This window comes from Cynara cardunculus (assembly GCF_001531365.2).
Source record: "Cynara cardunculus var. scolymus isolate 2C chromosome LG 7, CcrdV1, whole genome shotgun sequence".
Lineage (NCBI taxonomy): Eukaryota > Viridiplantae > Streptophyta > Magnoliopsida > Asterales > Asteraceae > Cynara > Cynara cardunculus.
Window position 1 is genome coordinate 2,045,155 of NC_037534.1, and position 20,547 is coordinate 2,065,701.

The 20,547-nt window shown below is 35.2% G+C and overlaps 2 protein-coding genes across 12 annotated transcripts; both read left to right on the forward strand.

The window, feature by feature from the left end:
- The first annotated feature begins 1,437 nt into the window (after positions 1-1,437).
- LOC112515417 (CSC1-like protein HYP1) lies at positions 1,438-15,165 on the forward strand. 10 transcript variants are annotated; one of them, XM_025122221.1, is made up of 13 exons: positions 1,438-1,541; positions 3,430-3,778; positions 4,579-4,731; positions 5,139-5,202; positions 5,279-5,488; positions 7,315-7,503; positions 8,170-8,468; positions 8,892-9,168; positions 10,125-10,400; positions 10,891-11,124; positions 12,860-12,912; positions 13,015-13,061; positions 15,087-15,165. In XM_025122221.1, exons 2-13 carry the CDS (start codon positions 3,498-3,500, stop codon positions 15,119-15,121), a joined length of 2,118 nt encoding a protein of 705 aa, XP_024977989.1. In that variant the 5' UTR covers positions 1,438-1,541; positions 3,430-3,497; the 3' UTR covers positions 15,122-15,165. The 10 variants fall into 10 exon arrangements, 8 of the variants coding, with proteins under 8 accessions (XP_024977989.1, XP_024977993.1, XP_024977985.1 ...); XR_003069521.1 differs by lacking the exons at positions 12,860-12,912; positions 15,087-15,165 and adding an exon at positions 12,724-12,813 and having other exon boundaries at positions 13,015-13,632; XR_003069520.1 differs by lacking the exons at positions 12,860-12,912; positions 13,015-13,061; positions 15,087-15,165 and adding exons at positions 12,256-12,468; positions 12,724-12,813.
- On the forward strand, positions 15,100-18,092 carry LOC112515418 (ethylene-responsive transcription factor RAP2-11-like). 2 transcript variants are annotated; one of them, XM_025122227.1, is made up of 2 exons: positions 15,100-15,174; positions 16,073-18,091. In XM_025122227.1, the coding sequence occupies exons 1-2, from the start codon at positions 15,141-15,143 to the stop codon at positions 17,128-17,130; spliced, it is 1,092 nt and encodes a 363-aa protein (XP_024977995.1). In that variant the 5' UTR covers positions 15,100-15,140; the 3' UTR covers positions 17,131-18,091. The 2 variants fall into 2 exon arrangements, with proteins under 2 accessions (XP_024977995.1, XP_024977994.1); XM_025122226.1 differs by having other exon boundaries at positions 15,139-15,174; positions 16,041-18,092.
- Positions 18,093-20,547: the final 2,455 nt, after the last annotated feature.

Consider the following 20,547-nt stretch of genomic DNA (forward strand, 5'->3'; position numbering starts at 1 on the left):
AACGTTTTACACTTGAAACTTCACAGCAAAATGCTGTGAAGGTGACTTTTTTTAAACCTTCACAGCGTTTTTGCTGTGAAGTTTACGTGTAAAAATGTGGTCTCACGGGTCTCACGAAAACATGCTGGTCTCACGTGAACCCAACCCTATATATATATATATATATATAAATGTTAATATCAAATTAAGTATTTAAAAGTTTTAATTTTTTATGTAATTTCTTTAATTTATTTTTTTATTATAATTTAATTTAAGTTTAATAATGAAATAATTTATGTTTGGTTTAATAATATAACATTTTATAAAGATAATAATTTAGTATTATGTTAGAACTCAATGACTATCCTAATTATATTTTAGATTTTTTTATATTTAAAATGAGATGTTTATCCTGTATTTGATCATGTTTATCCGCAATTAGTTACACGAATTCAGATATGGAGCTTTAATAAGTTGTACCTACGCACAATCTATTTGTAATATTGAGTTTTAAGTAATATGCATTAATAAACAGTATTTTACGCATAAAAAATGGTTTTTAAGAGTTTTTATCAAATGTTTTATAATATAGTATAGATTTATATATTTCAAATTAAATATATTTAATATTAAATACATCAGATCAATTTTTCATATTAAATATGATTCATGGATGAGACTGAAATTAAAGATGACTAGATAGGTATCACACAATGCAGTAAAATGCATCTCGATCTTAATTTTTCATTTTTTTGTCTCAATCGATGTTATAATACGGTTTTATATGGTTTTGAAAAAACGATAATGTTTTATTTTTGAATAAAATATAAATATGAAGATATCATAAAAAAATAAAAAAAAATATTGGTATTAGTATTAAACTAACTATTTAAAATTTCTCGTTTTTTATGTATTTTTTTAATTTATTTTTTTATTTTTGATTTAATAATATAATTTTTTATAAAGATAATAATCAAGTATTTTGTTATAAGTCCTAATTTTTATATTCAAAATGAGATATATATTCTCTATTGATTATGTTCATATGCTATTACTTACACGAATTAAAACATGAAACTTTAATAAGTTATAGTTTCATATAATTTATTTGTGATTTTGAATTTTAAGTAACATGTACCAACAATAATTCATGCATAAAAAATGATTTTTATGATTTTTTATCAAATACTTTATAATATAACATAGATTAAAAATCCAGATTTTTTTAACACTTCCCATAGATTAAAAATCCAGATTTTTTTAACACTTCCCACCTTAACTCTTATTTTCAACCGATCATTGTATATCTGTTTGCAAATAATATTAACTATTTACGTTGGAAAAAAAAACCGAATACATCAAATTGGAAGTAAAAAAACACAAAAGGCAGGTTGTTACGAGGACTCCAGCTGAGATGCTCCACATCTGGCACGTAGTCGCATTTAAGGTCGGTTTAGGATAGTTTTGAATTCTGACGACGAAGTTTAAAGTTTGGTTCAGCTCAAGATTCCTTCTGGATTTCCCTATCTGTATCTGTCGCCGGGAAGTTATCGTTGATTCTGGTAAATTTCATTAACTTCCGTAATATTCAGTTGTTAATCGTTATTACTGTATTAGGATATGCATTGTTTGATCTAATTGCTGAAATTTCATTTCAAGTTCTTACTAGCAGTAGTTACATGTTTGTTTTGGAATTAGATATATTAGGTAATCATTACTAGCTTAAGAATCCTTCTTCGTTTCTCATATATATCGCCGAAAATTATCGTTAATTCAGGTAATAATTTTATTGACTTTCGAGAATATTTGGTTGTGCAGTCGTTGTTGCTGTATTAGGATATACTTTTCCTGATCTGATTGCTATATTCGTTTGAAGTTCTTACTAGATTTAATCTACGGTTATGGTTTAGGGTTTAAGTTTACTCTTCGCTTTATTTACTAAACAAGAGAAGCTCTACTTTGATTTTGAATCTAGTAATTTGATATGGAACGTTAACACCACCCTCTTTTACTATTTGCGATACAATGAATAAAGTTCAATTTAGTTCGCGGGTGCTCCTTAAATTTTAAAGTCCTTATATATTTTATGATTGACGGTTAGCCTGTTCGACTACAATAGACAGACTGCAGATCTTTCGTTTTGAGATAGAGGGAAACCCACTGTTAATTTGTTGGTTTCATGGGTTCATAGCTCGTTAACAATATTTCTCAGTTTTGGACTTTATGTTTGGGGATTATGTATATTTAGCTGATAGAAGTATTCCTGCTTGAGAAATTTGCTTTAATTTAGATTGTTAACTGCTCTTGCTATATTCTGTGATTATGTTCATTTAAATTGACTGTTCTTGTTGTATTATGATTGTTAATTTTCGTTGCTCTTGTTATAATATGTGCTGGGAAAGGTTTGTGGGATGGTCAATAGATGAGCATGTCAAAGAGCCTTATAGAGAGCCCTATGATATGAATTAACCCCTCATTTTCTTAGTTATTTTTGTTCGCATGTATGATGGTAGAAATATTTAGTTAGGATATGTGGAACCTCTTTGAGTTCTCTCTAAAAGAGCCTTATAGAGAGAGGGGAGGTTTCTACATATATACATGTTTGATGGTCCTATGTGTGACTCCGACACGCCCCCTCAAATGGAGGTTAGCTGGTGGCTCCTATAAGGGATGTGAAAGAGCGTTTCGAGTCCCTAAATGTCGTAGACCCCGGCTCTGATACCAAGTTAGGATATGTGGAATCCTTTGAATTATCTCTAAAAGAGTTTTTATAAAGAGAGGGGAGGTTCCCAGGTATATACAAGTTTGATGGTCCATGTCTAGATAGTGTGGGACTCCAACAACTTTGTTTTCATTTTCTTTTGTCTAAAGATTACTTTCTTATTTAATTATATGATACTGAAGGGATGTTGGAAAATTGATATATGAGAGACATAATATCAAGTCAATCTGGATCAACCTTTAGGTGTAGAAAAAGGATTTACTCTTGAGTATCTATGTTTGGGCGACCCTAGGAGATCCGGAAAGATACTCCTTTCTGATGGTCATGGGTACTATCTTTGGGAGCAGCCACTTTGCATAATACAAGAGAAATGCTAGGCACCTATACACTCCCTAGTCTTTCATACCACCTTCATATGCTGGTTCATCCTCTATCTATGTTGCAAATGTTTGGGTTTATTAGAATGTTCATCGAAGTTCACTATAGTGTGTATATTCCACTGCTATATTCCAAATGTTCTGATGTTTTTCTGTGTATGCCCTTGTGGCATTCCTTGTTAAGGGATAGCAAAAAGTCCCATCTTATCAATGCGTTCTCAGCCTTGTTTTTTGCCACTAGCTTTTCCCAAGTTCGCTTTTATTGTTCCTATAAAAGATAAATAGTACTTTACCAGTCACATAATTTATAATTCTATGATCCATAATTGAATTTCTGATGTTTTCTTGTAGCAAATGTTTGGGAATATTGAGATCCAGTGACAGTTTGGAGTAACTGCAGATTTTCAGCATTTTAAAGGATGATTCTTTCTGCTCTTTTGACTTCCGTTGGAATAAATCTTGGTTTATGTTTCCTATTCTTCACTCTATACTCCATATTGAGGAAGCAACCAGGTAATGCAGATGTTTATGCACCACGCTTGGTTGCCGAAGGAAAATCTGACCAGAGAAACGATTTCAACTTGGAAAGGTTACTGCCTTCTACCAGTTGGGTTAAGAGGTCATGGAATCCCTCCGAACAAGAACTTCTCGTGCGTGCGGGTTTAGATGGTGTCGTCTTTATGCGCATTATTATCTTCAGGTTACTGATTTTCAAACTATGGAACTTGTGGAAATTTGTAAACCGATATACACAAGAAATTAGTAGATATGCTAAACAAAGTAGAGATGTATATGATTATGACATTTGTAGGACATAATTGGTAAAAATCGGCAACTTAGTGAGATGGAGAAATGTTGATGTTCAGCTTTCCAATTTCCGTAACTGGGCTAGGTCATTCATTACTTATAAACATTCTAAAACTAAAATAGCGTCCCAGTGGCATATTGGCTTATTGAGGCTTGGGGAAGTGTATTTTTGTATGCATATTTTCTCTAGCATTGTTTCAGTGACCAAAATTTGAGATCTTCAGGTCCACAATGGAGTAACATTATTGGTTTCTCCAAGCGTACATGTTCTAAAACCAAGAATCCTAATTATACCTGCGGGATTTGTAACTTGCACATATTCCATGATCTGGGATAACTGGTTCAATCATTTAATTAATATAGCATTTCTACCGAAATTTTGGCATGACCTATTTGTAAAGTCATGTTTCGCCACTTTTATAACCTTAAGCGTGAAGTCCTTACCTAGAGTGGATGAATCATTGATGAAGAATCGCAAGTCTCGATTTTGACTTGATAATTCATCTGCCACGTATACTCACAATTTCTTCTAGAGTTTTGGTATGAAGGAGAAGAACGCCCCCCTAATTCATCAATTTATGTAACCCGAAAGTAAGCTAACTAATCTTACCTGTCAGTTGTAATTTTGTTGCTACATATTTCTCATCATTTCTATTAGATTAAAAGCCACCTAATATTCTTTCTTTATTGCAGTTTGAAAGTATTTGCTTTTGCTGGGGTACTTGGCCTTTGTGTTCTTCTACCAATCAATTATATGGGAAGTCAGATCGTGATTGATTTTTCTGACATCACAAACATGTCTCTTGAATCATTCATGATTTCAAATGTCAATGATGGTTCGAAAAGGTGATTGTTTACTATCTTCATTCATGAACTATTAGCTACTGTAGCCATTTGCTGTGTATTCTTGTTTTGTAAATTAATCTTAATCATGCCACTGTTTATAACCATCAGATGATTATTTCTTCTGTTGGTTGCATGTTTCTGGGGTTGCTGAAGTCTCGATATCAACTCCAATTTTGGATTGTACAACTAGTGGTTGTTTTCTAAAATTATCAAGGAGATGAACTCCTATTTCTTTCTTTGTATGGCATGCTGGCACTTGCCTAAATTAATTCATACATTTGGTTACTAATTTATATCGAAACATTCTCTGGGTATAATATTTGTATGAGATTTGAGACTTCGAATGCAACCTTGTCCATTTGCATGTTGTTAGGAAGAACTGACCTCATATTTTGAAACTTTTGAAGGTTATGGGTTCACTTCAGTGCGGTATATGTCTTCACTGCATTTGTCTGCTATCTTCTTTATGTTGTAAGCATTTGCCTTTTACCAAGATATACTCGATTTTCTTTTCCCAATGAATTATTGAGGAAATTGCATTCTGCAGGAGTATAGTTATATCTCTGCGAAAAGGCTTGCCTTCTTCTACTCATCCAAGCCAAAGCCGGATCAATTTACTGTATTGGTTCGGGGTACCCCAAAATCGTCCACAGACAGCTTTAGTGGAAGTGTTGAGAAATTTTTCACAGAGTATTATCCAACACTATATCTGTCACATTACATGGTGTATCACACTACAAAGATTCAGAAGCTAATTGTAAGTGAACTTTTGAAGCTATAGATGTGGTATGGAGGCATCTCAAGTAACATGTTGTATTGCCAATAAATCCTAGCTGGTTGTTGCATACGGTATCAGCTGATGTGCTGAACATGTCCTGCGGCCAATGATAGACCTTAGATTTTACTGGCTATTAATTTATTCCCCACTATCTTTCTACATAAAAAATTAAGATTTTCGAAGTCCTATAGGCATGTTAAGTAAATGTTTTGACTTGAAAGTCCACATAGCATCAATCCTCAAAAGCAAAATCCAATTATCCCAGGATATTAGAATCTAGCAGTTTATGTCATTTATGAACTAACACTGAAAATTCCGGTCATTTATACTTGATGGTGAAATCCTCATTATATTCATGTATTTTTTTAATTATTGCTTGTGGACTCCTATGTCTCTCACAGAAATACATTTGATAGCACTCTTGACCCCTTGAGGGACGTCAGTAAATAGTATTTCCCCCATTCACAAGTATTACGACAATTTCTCTTTTGGGATACCCTAAAAAAATCAATTTCCTTCCCTTTACAAAGTTTTAGCTTGCTTCTTGGTAATCATGACAAAATCTTGATACCACTGACAAAATCTTGATACCACTGATTTTGGTCCATGAGATTCTGATAAACCTCCTTTGAGGTTTACTTATAGAAGAAGAAATCAGGTTAGTAGTGTAGCTGCTGATTCTTAGTAGTCGATTAAGGGAGGGTAGTTTGGTAATTGAGTTTTGCTTAAATAGGGAGCTGTCAGTTGAGGTGGGTATTCTGTTTTTGTTTGTTTCGGTGAATTTGTTGAGAGCGAGAGCTCAGGGAGACGACCAGACCTCTCGAACGTCTGGTAATTGTACCAATTCCGTTTCATAAGAGATTGGCCGACAATATCAATCAAACTCGTTAATTGAAGCTGACCAATTACATCTCTTGCGTCGTTTGTGTGATTCCAGCGTACGATTTGATCTGAATAGGTCAAATCCAGGTTACGATTTAAGCTAGGGTGCATCAGATTCCTCTATGTTGTCATTATTGAGGTGCGTTTTTGATATTTGACTGATGGTCAAAACACCTTCGTCATATTATGTGGCAATACTTTGATTTTACTTGGGGATGGAGGGAGTATTAGATTGATGCAAGTTATGCCGAAAATGTTCAAATAGATGCGTACACAATTTCCTGAACTTCAGCTTACACCTCACTTTTTGAGGGTTCTCTTTTGTCAGTTTGTATGGTAGCACTTGCAAAATGTTGAGTCAGCCGAAGAATGATGACCTAATTCTTCCTTGATTTTATCTAGAAAACTAACCAGTTTGCAATAAATGAAGCAGGTCTGGTACAGAATGATAGAGCCACATTATTGCTGAACTTTGACTATTTATTACCTGCCAACTCCCTGAACATACATTTGACCAACATGACCGCATATTTCTATCTCGCCAGAACGCAATCAGTCACTGCTGTTTACCTAGAGGGATGAAACCTAGCTCTTCCAAGAATCTCTTTTAATTATTCACTGTATATCTACCAAAAGGACATTCTTCATTGTCATTGACCCCATTAGTTTTTCTGAGGCAGACACTACTTGAGTGATCTCCTGTTTGGATTCTCTGAAATATGTCCTCAAGTGGCCTATGAGCACCATATGTTACCAACACAAGCTTGCTTTTAACCACTTCCCTGGATATTTAAAAGGTTATGTAGATTTTAACATCTATTCCATTCCCAATTGCAGAATGTCAGATGCATATGATTGTCTTATAAACATTCTTGATCCATTTAATTCATCTAATTCCTATTTGTGCTGTAATGTCATTCTAGAGTGATGCTGAGAAGGTGCATAGAAAGCTTGCTCTTCTGAAGTCGACACAGCCAACTTCAAAAAGGTTTGGACGTGTTGGATTTTTGGGGATTTTTGGTCCCAAAGTTGATCTCTTGGAGTATTATGAAAAGAAGTTAGAAGAGCTAGAAGATAATGTGAGGATGCAACAGTCATTACTTAGTGGGAAGGTGAGTTTATTGTATATATGATTGTCTAGCCACTATTTGAATTTTAGCTGATTTTATTACAAGGGTTTGTTCGCTGTGTAGCCATGTAGGTTCTGAACCAATACTATTCTCTTATTTTCCTCTTTGGGAGGTTCATGAAATTATTCTTTTCTGGTACCAACCACACAGGGGATGAATGGGAAGATAGAAACATTGGAAGAGTAGATTATCTTTTAGAGCCACTGAAACATCAGTAGAATAAGGAAAGAAGACTACTTAATGCCAAAAAAAAAAGAAGCATTGCAAAATAAAGCAAATTTCTCCTTATACCGAAAAGTACTTAGTTGCTTAAAGACGACGTGCTTTGTGAAGAATATGACATGATTTCAATCCGAGTAATACTTACTTTTGTAGAGTCATTGATATCTAAATGTAAGGAGCTCTTTATGCCTACCGGGGAAACTTTACTTTTACGATGGGCCTTCTCAATAACTCTAGATTTGTAGTAGGTGCATACGGAGTCCGTTGCTGAACCATCAGGAGTCATTTTTTGTTTTAAATTACTGTCCCGCATTGGTGTATAATCTTAGGATGTACTTAACTCTTTGCTCCTTCATGCTGGCTGGAAGCTAAGTGTTTTAGATTTATTATTGACATGAACTTCTGTTTAATTGATCATTTCAATAGGAAACTTCTGCTGCTTTTGTATCTTTCAAGTCACGGCTTGGTGCTGCAATAGCTTTACACATCCAACAAGGAGAAAATCCTACAGAGTGGCTAACCGAGCAGGCTCCAGAGCCCCAGGATATATACTGGCCCTTCTTTTCTGCGTCATTCATAAGTATATGGATTGGGAATGTCGTGGTGGTTGTTGCATGTATTGCTCTTACACTTTTGTTCTTCGTACCTGTAATCCTAGTGCAGAGTCTCACTCATTTGGACCAACTGGAGACCTGGTTCCCTTTTCTGAAAGGTGTACTGCAAATGTGAGTAATCAGTAGTCAGTTCTCTATTTTCAACTACCTTTTTCGTGTTAGGTCAGGTCTTATATGCGTCCAATGTAACTATTAGTTAACTTTTTCTTATTTTTCCCGTGCTTCGTTGAGCATATGCTAATATTTATTCCTGCTACCTGTTTGCTTACACTCTTGCACAAGCCGGGGGTCTTCACTAAACAACCGCAAAGGTCGGGCCTGCATACATCTCACCCCTCCCAGACCCTACTTTCGAGTGGGATTTTACTGGGTCCGTTTTGTGTGGTGTTACTTTCTGAAACTGAGTTATACATTCTGAAATTACTTTTCTAACTTACATATGGTATTAAACCTCTGCTTTTCATTTGTGCATACTCATTTTTGGTCAAATATCATTTGGGCCGTAAGGCTAACACAAGGTATTGTGACTTGCAGAACGTTCGTAAGTCAGGTCATCACAGGATATCTCCCTAGTCTGATTCTCAAGCTGTTTTTGTATTTTGTGCCACCTGTCATGACAATGTTATCCTGTCTCCAAGGCTATGTTGCACACAGTCAGATAGAGAAAAGTGCATCTAACAAGATGCTATGGTTCACCATATGGAACGTATTCTTCGTAACCTCTTTGTCGGGATCAGTTTTATATCAGGTCCATATGTTTTGGGAGCCTAAGGAAATACCAAATATATTAGCAGTTGCCGTTCCAGCACAGGTAAAACTGTTACCATATCCACTCATGTAATCATATTATTGAATTGTGAGCTCTCTTTGTTACATTTATCGAATTTCATACATTATCCTGGTGTTGCATGCTAATTTGATGATAATGAATATAATGGGTCTAGTAGACAGTAGAGCGATTGACTGGTTACCAAAATAGATCTGATACTTCTATAAGTCACTGTTGCTCTTAACAAGAGCAGGCCCTTATCGTTTGTGACCACAAATTTTGGGTAACAGATTGATACACACACACACACATATACATACATATATATATATATATATATATATAGAGAGAGAGAGAGAGAGAGCGAGCAGATGAGAGTGAACCAGTGAAGGGAGGAATGTAGGTGTGTGGAGGGATGTATGAGTAAAAAAAGTCCATTTTGCATTGCCCAGAACCTGCAAGTACACTTAGGGAAGCGACAGATTTCAGAAGTATGTCGGGGCTAGCCCAAAAGGGTAAAGAGATATATCAGAACATCTCCAACAGATTCTCCAAAACGGAGAAAATGGAGATTTTGGGTGTTTTTTTTGCTCCAACAGATTATCCAAAACCTTCTTCAAAATAGAGAAAACAAGAGAGAGAAGGAATTTTTTTTTTCCAAACATGAAGAATTCCCTAAAAATGATTACTTTATGAGTGAGAAATAACATTTTATTATTTCCACCAATAAAAGTCTTCGAATTTAACTACATAGGAGAGAGAAATAATATTTTATTAAATGTATTGTATATTTTAATATCATAATATCTAAACCGGAGGGAGAATCTGTTGGAGATGGATGTAATATTTGGAGATTCTGATTTTTGAGACTCCATTTTGGAGAATCTGTTGGAGATGCTCTCAGATGATTGATTATGTGGCTTTTCCAGTTGTTACATGTCCTGTATTAACATTGGTATGATTGAAGAGGTGATACAAAATTTTACCTTTTTCTGCAGGCTACATTCTTCATCACATATGTCGTGACATCTGGCTGGACCAGTACAGCTTCAGAGCTTTTTCGCTTGATGCCCCTCATTTCCAGTTTCACGAGAAGAAATATACTCACAAAAACTGGTGAACAATTTGAAGTGCCTTCAGTTCCTTACAGCAGTGAGCTCCCCAACATTCTCTTATTTGGACTTCTGGGCATTACCTACTTTTTCCTGTCGCCCTTAATTCTGCCGTTTCTATTGGTTTACTACTGTCTGGCATACATAATTTATCGTCACCAGGTTAGATGGATTCATGAAACTTCTTGGTACCCATTTTCTATTTTGTACCCATTTTGACTGGTACCCTGCTGATTTTGTAACATTTGATGGCATGGATATACCTGTTTAAGAAAGGTTCACGAAAGGGTCATAGCGAAGTGGCCGATGAACTTGACATCCACATCGTGAAATGTTACAAGATCAGGAGGTTACAAGTCAAAAATAGGGATTTTGAAACTTTGTTACATTGAATAGGAAATTCTGGAACTCCATTTCGTTGATTGAGAAAAAAAATTGTTACACACTGGCACTAATAGGAATTAAAGCAAACTTTCTTCCATTTTACCCTTTAGAAATATTGCAGATAAAGAAGAATGAACAACTCTTGCAATTGCTTTCTTTGTGTGCTTTGTTGCTGTTAGGACTATGTTAAAATGAACATCTTTCTCTTGTGACTCTTCATTAAGAGAATTTTATGTTAGACCATTAATAGATATTGTTTCTTTTACAGTTGCTCGATGTCTATTCACCGAAATTTGAGACTGCAGGAATGTTTTGGCCGATTGTGCACAATTCAACAGTTTTTTCGTTGGTATTGATGCACTTAATTGCTGTGGGGATATTTGGTCTGAAGAAAATTCCCCTGGCTGCCAGTTTGACTATTCCACTCCCCATCATCACTCTTCTGTTTAACGGCTACTGCCGAAAGCGATTCCTACCAGTTTTCAAGGGCTATCCTGCTGAGGTATGTTGAAAAGCGCTCACGTTAATCAAATTATTCACATGAAGGGTGTGTTTAGTACATAGACAGAACTGGATTGGATTGGATGGGCGAGTGTGGTAGGCAGGTGAAAGAATTGTGGAAGGTATTAGGTTCTTAATTTGACATAGCTAGTTTAGTAATTAACCAATCTTATCCCTTCTCCCGGATTTTGGTTCCACCTATTTGGTGAGACAAAAAAATGCATTTTATCCCACTTAGGTCTTGTCCGTCCCCATCTAATGTCACGTCAAACGTGGGACAAGAAGTTTTTGTGTTGTCCTATCCTGCAAACAAAAACACACACCATAAACACACTTTGGAAGTGTGCTGAATCCACTGTGTTTGTTGAGGTATTTAATATTTCTTGACTAAGATTCTATGAACATCACCGGTAGAGAGAAAATTTCTTAAATACTTGGGCCATCCTGGAAATTATGTTGGTGTTGGTTTAACATTGGACATGTGCTCTGCAGTAGAATAATATATGTATTTAGGGTTTAGGGTCTAGTGTTTAACAACCTCTCTGTAGTATGTCTTTTTGTACATACATGTATGCATGTATGTTGTATGATGTTCTATGAACTCCCCAAGATGAGGTTGCCATCATCTGGGCACGGGATTTTTAGGTATATAACCTTAAATGAGATTTTAATAAAATTCATGACCTTCTCATGAGTATAAAGCCATTTTTTCTTTAATAGGCCCGGAGGTCATGGATTTGATTAAAAATTCATTTAAGGTCATACCCTTAAATGCCCCTCTGGGTACCCTCATATGGAGTCTTTTGGTTAAATGACCTGTTGACATTTTCTTTTAAATCCATAACCTTCATCGAAATACACGAATGCTTAGAAACTTGTCAGAAGGTCATGGATTTTAAAAAAAACTTGTCGAGGTCATTTAGCTAAATAACCCTCTCGTGAGTAAGTTTTGGGAGCAAAGCTAATATGTGGTTGTGGGTATTGCTAAAGTTCATCCTTTGAGTTGGTGATAATGTGTATATGCGTATTGGCCACCACCTCGATGTCTGCATATTATGATCGTGTTTGCTTTCCATTTGTTTCTACTTTTATTATTGAATTTACGAAGCTAAAAATCCTACTCGTGGTACAGTCTATAATAAAGAAAGACAGAAGTGACCAAAATGATCCAGCGATGTCTGATTTCCTTGATAAACTAGTCACTGCATATCAAGATCCAGCTTTGAAGCTGATCCAATTTTCTGGAAGAACCGACGGCCGAAATGCGCCGCTTCTTGCTTCCGAGACATGAATGTGCCCAAGTAGATTTATGTGCACCTTAATGCCCGTTGACAAATGGCCCTTGGTAATCTCGACTTGATCATTACATTTCACCCAGCAGTCTATGTACCTTTCTGATCTGCACAGATGGATGGAAGATATGTGCTCTTACTGTAATATCCATATTGACAACACTGATCAAATTGCCTTTGATACACTTTTTGCCCCCAATCGTATTACTCGTTTACATTTGTCTTGTTGTCTAGGATGCTTCTTGTTCATGCCTTGCCCCCTCTTCTTATTGTAGCTTTTTGTTTGTCAATAAAACGCCACTCCGCAGGCCAATTCCTGGATTCCAAACTTGGGTTCATAGTCGTAATTTGTAGATCAACATTTCGTGTGCAGTCATGAGTTATTCAGAAATTACCAGGTACATATCTCCGTGGTTATCTATAGTGATCCTCGACTATTTGCAGCGGCCTTTTATAAGTGGACAAAAACTTACGAGTGTCGAGTGGGCACTAGACGGGTATAGATTTTCCCAAAGCGTTCGAGTTTCTAGAGTGGTAGACCTTCAAGTAAGTCGAATCGAACAGAATGACAAAGCTATATTGACTTGCATCTCCTGCAGTGAAAGTGATCCTTGCATCGGGTTTGGTCGTTGCAGCTCTTCAAAAGGTTAGTGAATTCCTTTCAAAGAGCTCAATCTTAATGTTGTCATCTTAGGGCCTGTTTACTTATCCCTTATTAGTTTAAACACTTCATCATATATAGGGTTATAATGGTCATTTTTTATTAGTCAGCACCAAATCCAAAATACTTGGTAAACAGTTTTTTACAAACAGCACTTACTCCAGTCAGATATGCTTACTCTAATCAGACCTCTTATTTCAGACAGCGTTTACCAGCTATTGTTGGTAAACAGCCCCTTAGTGCTACTCCCTCCATCTTAAAATAACTGTCATATTTCTATTTTAGTTTGAGGTAAAAGTGTTTACTTTTCAATTCTACCATTGGGGCCCATTTGGTTTGCGGGATTCGTTAAAATTTGGAATTAGATTCCATTTCGATCCCGCATTTCGTTTAAAGGAAAGTATGGAACTGATATGCTAGGATTTCAATGAAATCCCAAAAACATTGGATTTAGAAATCCCATGGGGTATTTAGTATTTTACGGGATTTCGTAGGATTTGTTTGTAAGAATGTTTTAAAATATGTTAATTACATTCATTTTGTAATAATCAATTAATAAAAGGTAATTTAATTAGTTTTATAATTATTTATTATTTGTTTTTATAAATTATCTAATAAAGCATGAAATTCAATTCCATTCCAAATCCTATAAACTAATTACATCAAATCCTTCCACGAAATCCATATCCCCAAAATCATTCTTTCAAACCAAACGGTCCCTTAATAATAAGATGGATAAATTCATTACTCTCTCTATTTATGGGGATAATTGTGATTTAATTAATTAAAAAGTGTAATAATTACACTTTTATAAAATTGTATGTTTTTTTATTGTAGAAATTTACGGGGTGTTTGGGATTGCTTATTTGAAACAACTTATGATTTTCTACAAAAATACTTATCAACTTATAGTCAGAAAGATTTAACTTCTTTAAAAACTTCTTATTACCGGTTTGACACATGTATAAGTTGTTTATCGAAACACTAAAAAATGTTTATTATTGATGTCACACCAGAATAAGTCAATAAGTTGTTTTTATAAGCAATCCCAAAAACACCCTTAATTTGGAGAAATACGGAATATGTAAACAGGATAGAGAGAATATATAAATATGTAGCTTGACACCGTAATTTGAAGTAGTTACAGAAAATGGCATATGCCTAGATTCCCTGTTCATTGGTTCTTGTAGCAAGTTGAATATGCAGCCCTGTAATTTAAAATACTATTTAACCACTTTTATGTTGATGGAGCTCCACGTGGAGCGATAAGAATAGCCTTGACTTGTAATCGCCATTTCTTCCCAGTCAAAACATCAAAATCAAACCCTTTTGTCATACCATTAAATATCAACCCATCACCACGTGGCAGCCTCATCAAAGTGTAGCTTTTCTGATTGATGGAAATTTTAACAAACTTCTAAGCTAAAATTGCTGCATCTTTACAATTTTCTAATGCTACTATCCGTACTTACAATTTGCTAATGTTAGTATCCATACTAAAAATTTAGCAGCGTAATAAAACTTATAGCTTATTTAGTCAATTATATATGACTGTTTGGTTGTAGCTTAATGATATAAAAAATAACTTGTTCCGTAAATCTTACCCCTAGCTGTCTCTTACCTTACCGGGTGAGAATGACAAGGACCGAAAATCTTACCCGGTAAGAGACACGGCAAGAACTATGACTCTTGCCCGGAGGGAGAAGACTCTTACCTAGTTAAGGCATATTGGGTAAAAGATGTTTACCAACAATCAATTTTAATGGCCGAGAATATTACCTATTAAGGTAAGTGAGGACAGTGACTCTTGTCAGTAAATATGTGGTAAGGTAAACGGTCCCTTATTTTATCGTTAAACTGCTAATCAGTCTACTTACACCAGGTGTAGTGTGAAACCTAACCATTTACATGGATTGAGAGCGTGTTTGGTATATTATAATATCACCTGTACTTGTTTCAAAGTTCTCTATTAGATTTATTATGTCAATTTGTATTATTTTATTGATGTAGATGTCATATTGCCCCCTGGCTTTGTAGTCTCTTAGATTATTCATCAATGGTGACATGAGCTATAGATGGAGTCCTTCAGCATATTTTGGTGAGTTTCTACATCTAACAGTGTCGTTTATATTTTCGTCTGTGATACCCGCATACATACATATACCGTATATGCAGAGATTACAAGTTCTAAATTCTAACGCTTTTCAACTTTACCTTTATATGTTCCAATCGATGAACTCAACCTAAGGGGTCAACATTATGGGTAAGACTTACGATGTTGGTTTAAAAGCTCTTCTATTCGTACCTCACCATTGCTTTCGTTTACCAACCCATTAGTGGACATGTCCTAAAGTTTGTAAAGGTGCCAAAAACAAGGCGTGGTACTTTGGGGATTCTTTGAATCCTGCAAGGCCACTAGGGATTTTCCTTTTTTTGTCCGGGGCCCCTAAGATTAGTCGAGGTGCGCACAAGCTGGTCCGGACACTCACAGTTAACAAAAAAGAGAAAGGTGCCAAAAACAACAGAGACTATTATACACCCTTTCGGTAAGCTACATCTTTAGATTGAATATTTAAATGGGGTTGCTATTCATACCCTCTCCACTCACATACCACCTCGTTTCTTACCCTATTCCTTACATTCCTGTAAGAGAGAGTATGAATAGAATACACTTATTCGAACATATCGAATATTATACTCTTTGAATAGGACAAGGGAGAAACCTCCAAATGTTACCTTTTAGACTCGATCGTATTATATAACTTTGAACAGGTCAGGGGGAACCTCCAAATGTTGCCTTTTAGACACAAAATATTAGAAAAAAACAGAGATGTGACAACCACTATGACCTCTTCAATTCTTCTCCTTTTGCATCTATATATAAACACATTATAATTCAGCTAATCATATCAAAAGCCTTTAGATCTTCCCTTTAGATTACAAAAGACACTTTGGTATGGCCAGGAAGAGAAAGGTAGCTACTGATCAAAACTCAGATCATCTTGAAGGAAACATATGTTGGGACGGTTCTGCGAGCGAAACCGTGGTGACCGCCGTGCACGGTGGGCCCAGGAAGGCTCGGAAGAAGTTTGTTGGGGTTCGGCAGCGGCCGTCTGGACGATGGGTTGCGGAAATCAAGGACACGATACAGAAGATTAGAGTGTGGCTCGGCACCTTTGACACTGCTGAGGAAGCAGCTCGAGCCTATGACGAAGCTGCTTGCTTACTCCGAGGAGCCAACACTCGCACGAACTTCTGGCCTTCTTCCCAGCCATTTTCGACTGCACCCGCCCTTCCGTCTAAAATCACGAACCTTCTTATTCGTAGGCTTGAAGCCCGAAATAATTCTTTAGCTGCGACCACTTCATCACAGAATCCTTCTCTGCTCACAGCCAACATGAAGCAGCCGGAGGAATTCCAAGATGGAACGGCTGAGTTCTCGGATACCCATTTCATGGACGACTTCCTCAATGATCTAGATGAATATCTACCCGCCAACGATTCAATGATATTTACAGATAGCGGTACTTCGAGCTCTGAAGCGGATATGGCCGTTCATGTGGATCGTTGTGATTATCATCCGACTGATTCATCTTCAACTGGAGATACAATTGGAGGTGAAGTGGAAGATGAAGAAGGGATGGATTTCAAGTTCGTTGATGAACTCGGATCTGCTTGCAGCTTTTCTCCGTTTGAGATAGCTCAAGAAATAGCATTGGAGTCGGGGGAAGAAGAAGAGCCATTGACGATAAGTGAAGCGATGAAGCGGATGAAATACGAGCGGAAATTCTCAGCTTCCCTCTACGCTTTCCACGGCATACCAGAATGCTTAAAGCTAAAACTTGGACCACGAGGGGGTTTGAAGGCTAGAGAATTGTCCAAAACGCAAGGAACCGATCGTCCAGTGAAACAAGGCAAAAAGGATACGGAAGAGTGTGTGGTGGTAGAGTACGTAGCAACTGAGATGGCTACAATTTCCTCTTCGAATGATGTTATTTATGGAGAATTATCGCTCTGGAGCTCCCTCGATCTCCCTACCATCTGCTATGTTTAGAGCTCGGTTTTAAGTCTTTATATAGTTTTTAGACACTTGGTTAACCCACAGTGGGAGTCCATACCAATTTACACGCACCTAAACTAATATCACGGGGCTCTGTAGATAACAATCAATAAAATTCCGCTGATCTTTTTGATGGTGTTTTTGTCCATTGAATTGGGATGCTACCTCCAACGAGCTTCGTACACCACGAAATACAAGGTTTTTTTTGGCATGGGTCATCTTATCGATCTTTTGTCTTTTGACTTTGCCTTGGTTTACGTAGAACCCACGCTCGAGCATTTGACTTGGTCTCCTTAGATGGACCATGAACGGGTTTGACTCTATTAAGTTCGTTTCTGGCTCCATCACTAGTTGTGACTCTGTTAAGTTCGCTCGCTATGTATGATCCTTTTGTTTGAAAAAACAGTTTTCGGTTAATATCGAGCTTGATAACACTTTCGATTAATGATTTCATACCTGAAATATCCTTACATAAAAGCAAAAGTGGAAAAACTTGACAAAAAGGAAACACATTCCAAAAAGCGTATTTTCTCGACACTATACCGGGTTCGAATATAGAGTTGTAGTCATGGAGGTTTACCTGCGACAACCCCAGGCCATTTGTGGTGGTCGTGGAATTAATTGGTGTGCGTAAGCTATACTATACTCGAGCTTTTTCGTTACCCGTAAATAGAGCGTTTGATAAAAGTATATTGCTTAACATATGAAAAATGTTAAATTCGCTCATTTTTTTGGATGTACATTTACCTTTGTACCCTTGTAAAAAGTCTAGTTATACTCGTCTATATAATACATGAAGTCACTCAAGACGCGAACATTATTCACATGGTATCAATTGATCCATTCATTTTCAGCTTAAACCTTGGCCTTTTGTCTTTGTGCGTGAACCAGTCTACTTTCTGCTTGAAGGGGGTGTTCCGTTTAACTTACCGGTAAAATTCAATACTATCACTTACTTAACGGGTAAGATTTTAGTCAACAAAAATGGTATTGTATGCAACAACTTACCCGATAAGCGTCAACTGTGGTAAGAGTTGTCGTTCTCACTTACTGGGTAAGACTCTTGGTTTTTGCCTCGTTCTTACCGGGTAAGATTCATGGTCCTTACCTTATTAATCCGATAAGAAAATGTGAGTTGGTAAGAGCTTACCCGGATAAGCGGCCGTTTATCAAACACTTACCCGGTAAGTGCTTAGCGGTAAAATTTAACACTATTATTTACTTACTGGGTAAGATTTTAGTTTACCAAAATGATATCGTATGCAACAATTTACCCGGTAAGCGCTTACCAAAACTCATTTTATTAACTTCTTTTCCTTAACCCGAAAAAATTGGATAGATCTACGAGAAATCCGGGACAAAGAAACGGAAAAACTAAAGTTGTATGGATTCACAAAGACTTTCTCGAGAGAAACCAAAAAAGAGATATCGAAGTAGTTTTGATGATTCAAGAATGTTATTACTTGAATCTTTTTTTTTTCAACTCATTTATATTTAATTTTAATCCATTTTTTCTGGCTTGGCTAGGCGGAATTGAATCAATTGGGCCTTGTAATAATTCTTAGCAGAAAAAAAACATGTTTTTTTTAAAAATCTTGTTACTGGGTAAGATTTTAGTTTACCAAAATGATATCGTATGCAACAATTTACCCGGTAAGCTTACCATGGTAAGAGTCGTCGCCCACATTTACCGGGTAAAACTCTTGGTCTTTATCCCGCTCTTACCGGGTAAGATTCTTGGTCCTTACCTTATTCATCCGGTAAGGTAACGTGACTTGATAAGCGTTTACCCGGATAAACGTTTGGTAAACAGGCCGTAATTCTATTTATATTTGTCTATAATATATGAAGTCACTCAAGAGAACATTATTCACATTGTATAATCCTTTTTTAACCAATATGAAGCCAAAAGGTGTTTCTAAACCATTGTTATTATCATTCTTTTAGGGGAAAAGAACCATTATTACCATAATAGTTTTTTAAGATACAAGATAATACCAGTAAATACATATTTAAAAATAATTGATTTAGGGGGCGTTTGAGTTTGCTTATTTTAAACAACTTATACTTTTCTATAAAAGTGTTTATCAACTTATTATAAGTTAGAATGATTTAACTTCTTCAAAAACTTCTTATTACCTGTTTAGTACCGGTATAAGTTGTTTATCCAAACACTCAAAAGTGATTATTACCGGTATCATACCGAAATAAGTCAATAAGTTATTTTGTTAAGCAATCCCAAACGCACTTAATAAACATATTGTATTTTGATTTATTTATCATTGGAGTTAAAAATAAAATAAAGTAAAATGTATTAAAATGCAATAGTTTTTATTTTGTGTTGAAGATTGGTTTTTTATTAATCTAATAAACATTCAAGATCCGCTGCTATCGACTAAAATAGATATGAAATATGAAAATTGAACGTTAATTTAGGGATTATTTATTCAAACAGTCACTCTCTTATCAGCTAAATGTTTATCGGTTAGAGTTAACGTTCTTATTTACCTTATCGAATAATATTCTAATACATTAAAATAATAGTATATATAATAATTTATCCGGTAAACGTTAACCAGGTAATAGTTGTTATTCTCATGTATCGAGTACGGTTTTGCTCTGATAAGGCAAAATGACCCAGTAAATGTCTATCAGATAAGAGTTTTATTAGTGAATGACTTTAATTTTTTTTTATCTTCATTTGTACTGTATTATAAAGCATTTGATAAAAACTTTTAAAAACCATCTTTTATGAATGAAATACTGTTTGTTGATGCATATTATTTAAAGTTCAATATTACAAGTAAATTGTCATGTTTGAATTTGTGTAAATAATTATAGATAAATATAATCAAATATTGAATATGTATCTCATTTTAAATATAAAAGAATCTAAAATATATTTAAGATGATTATTGAATTCTAACAAAAGATTAATTATTATCTTTATAAAAAATTTATATTATTAAACAAAAAATAAATAAAATTATTATTAAATTTAAATTAAATTATAATAAAAAATTGAATTAAAGAAATCACAAAAAAAAAAACTTTTAAATATTTAATTTGCTATTAAAATTGATACAGTTTTTTTCAAAAATTTATTACACTTTCAAATTTATATTTTATTGAAAAATAAAAGTATTATCGTTTTTTCAGTAGCACATAAAATCGTATTGTAACATTGACGGAGACGGAATAAAACATAACATTAAAATCAAATTTTATCTCGTTACATTATGTGAGTATCCTTCTAATAATAAATAAAAACTAAAATAAAATTCATTTATTTTAATACATTTTACTTAAAAATAAACATATTTTCTCTTTCTAAAAAGATAATATCAGCATATCTTTTTAAAAATTTTAGAAAGACGAGAATTCTCAACCGACCCGAATAGGGACGGGGAT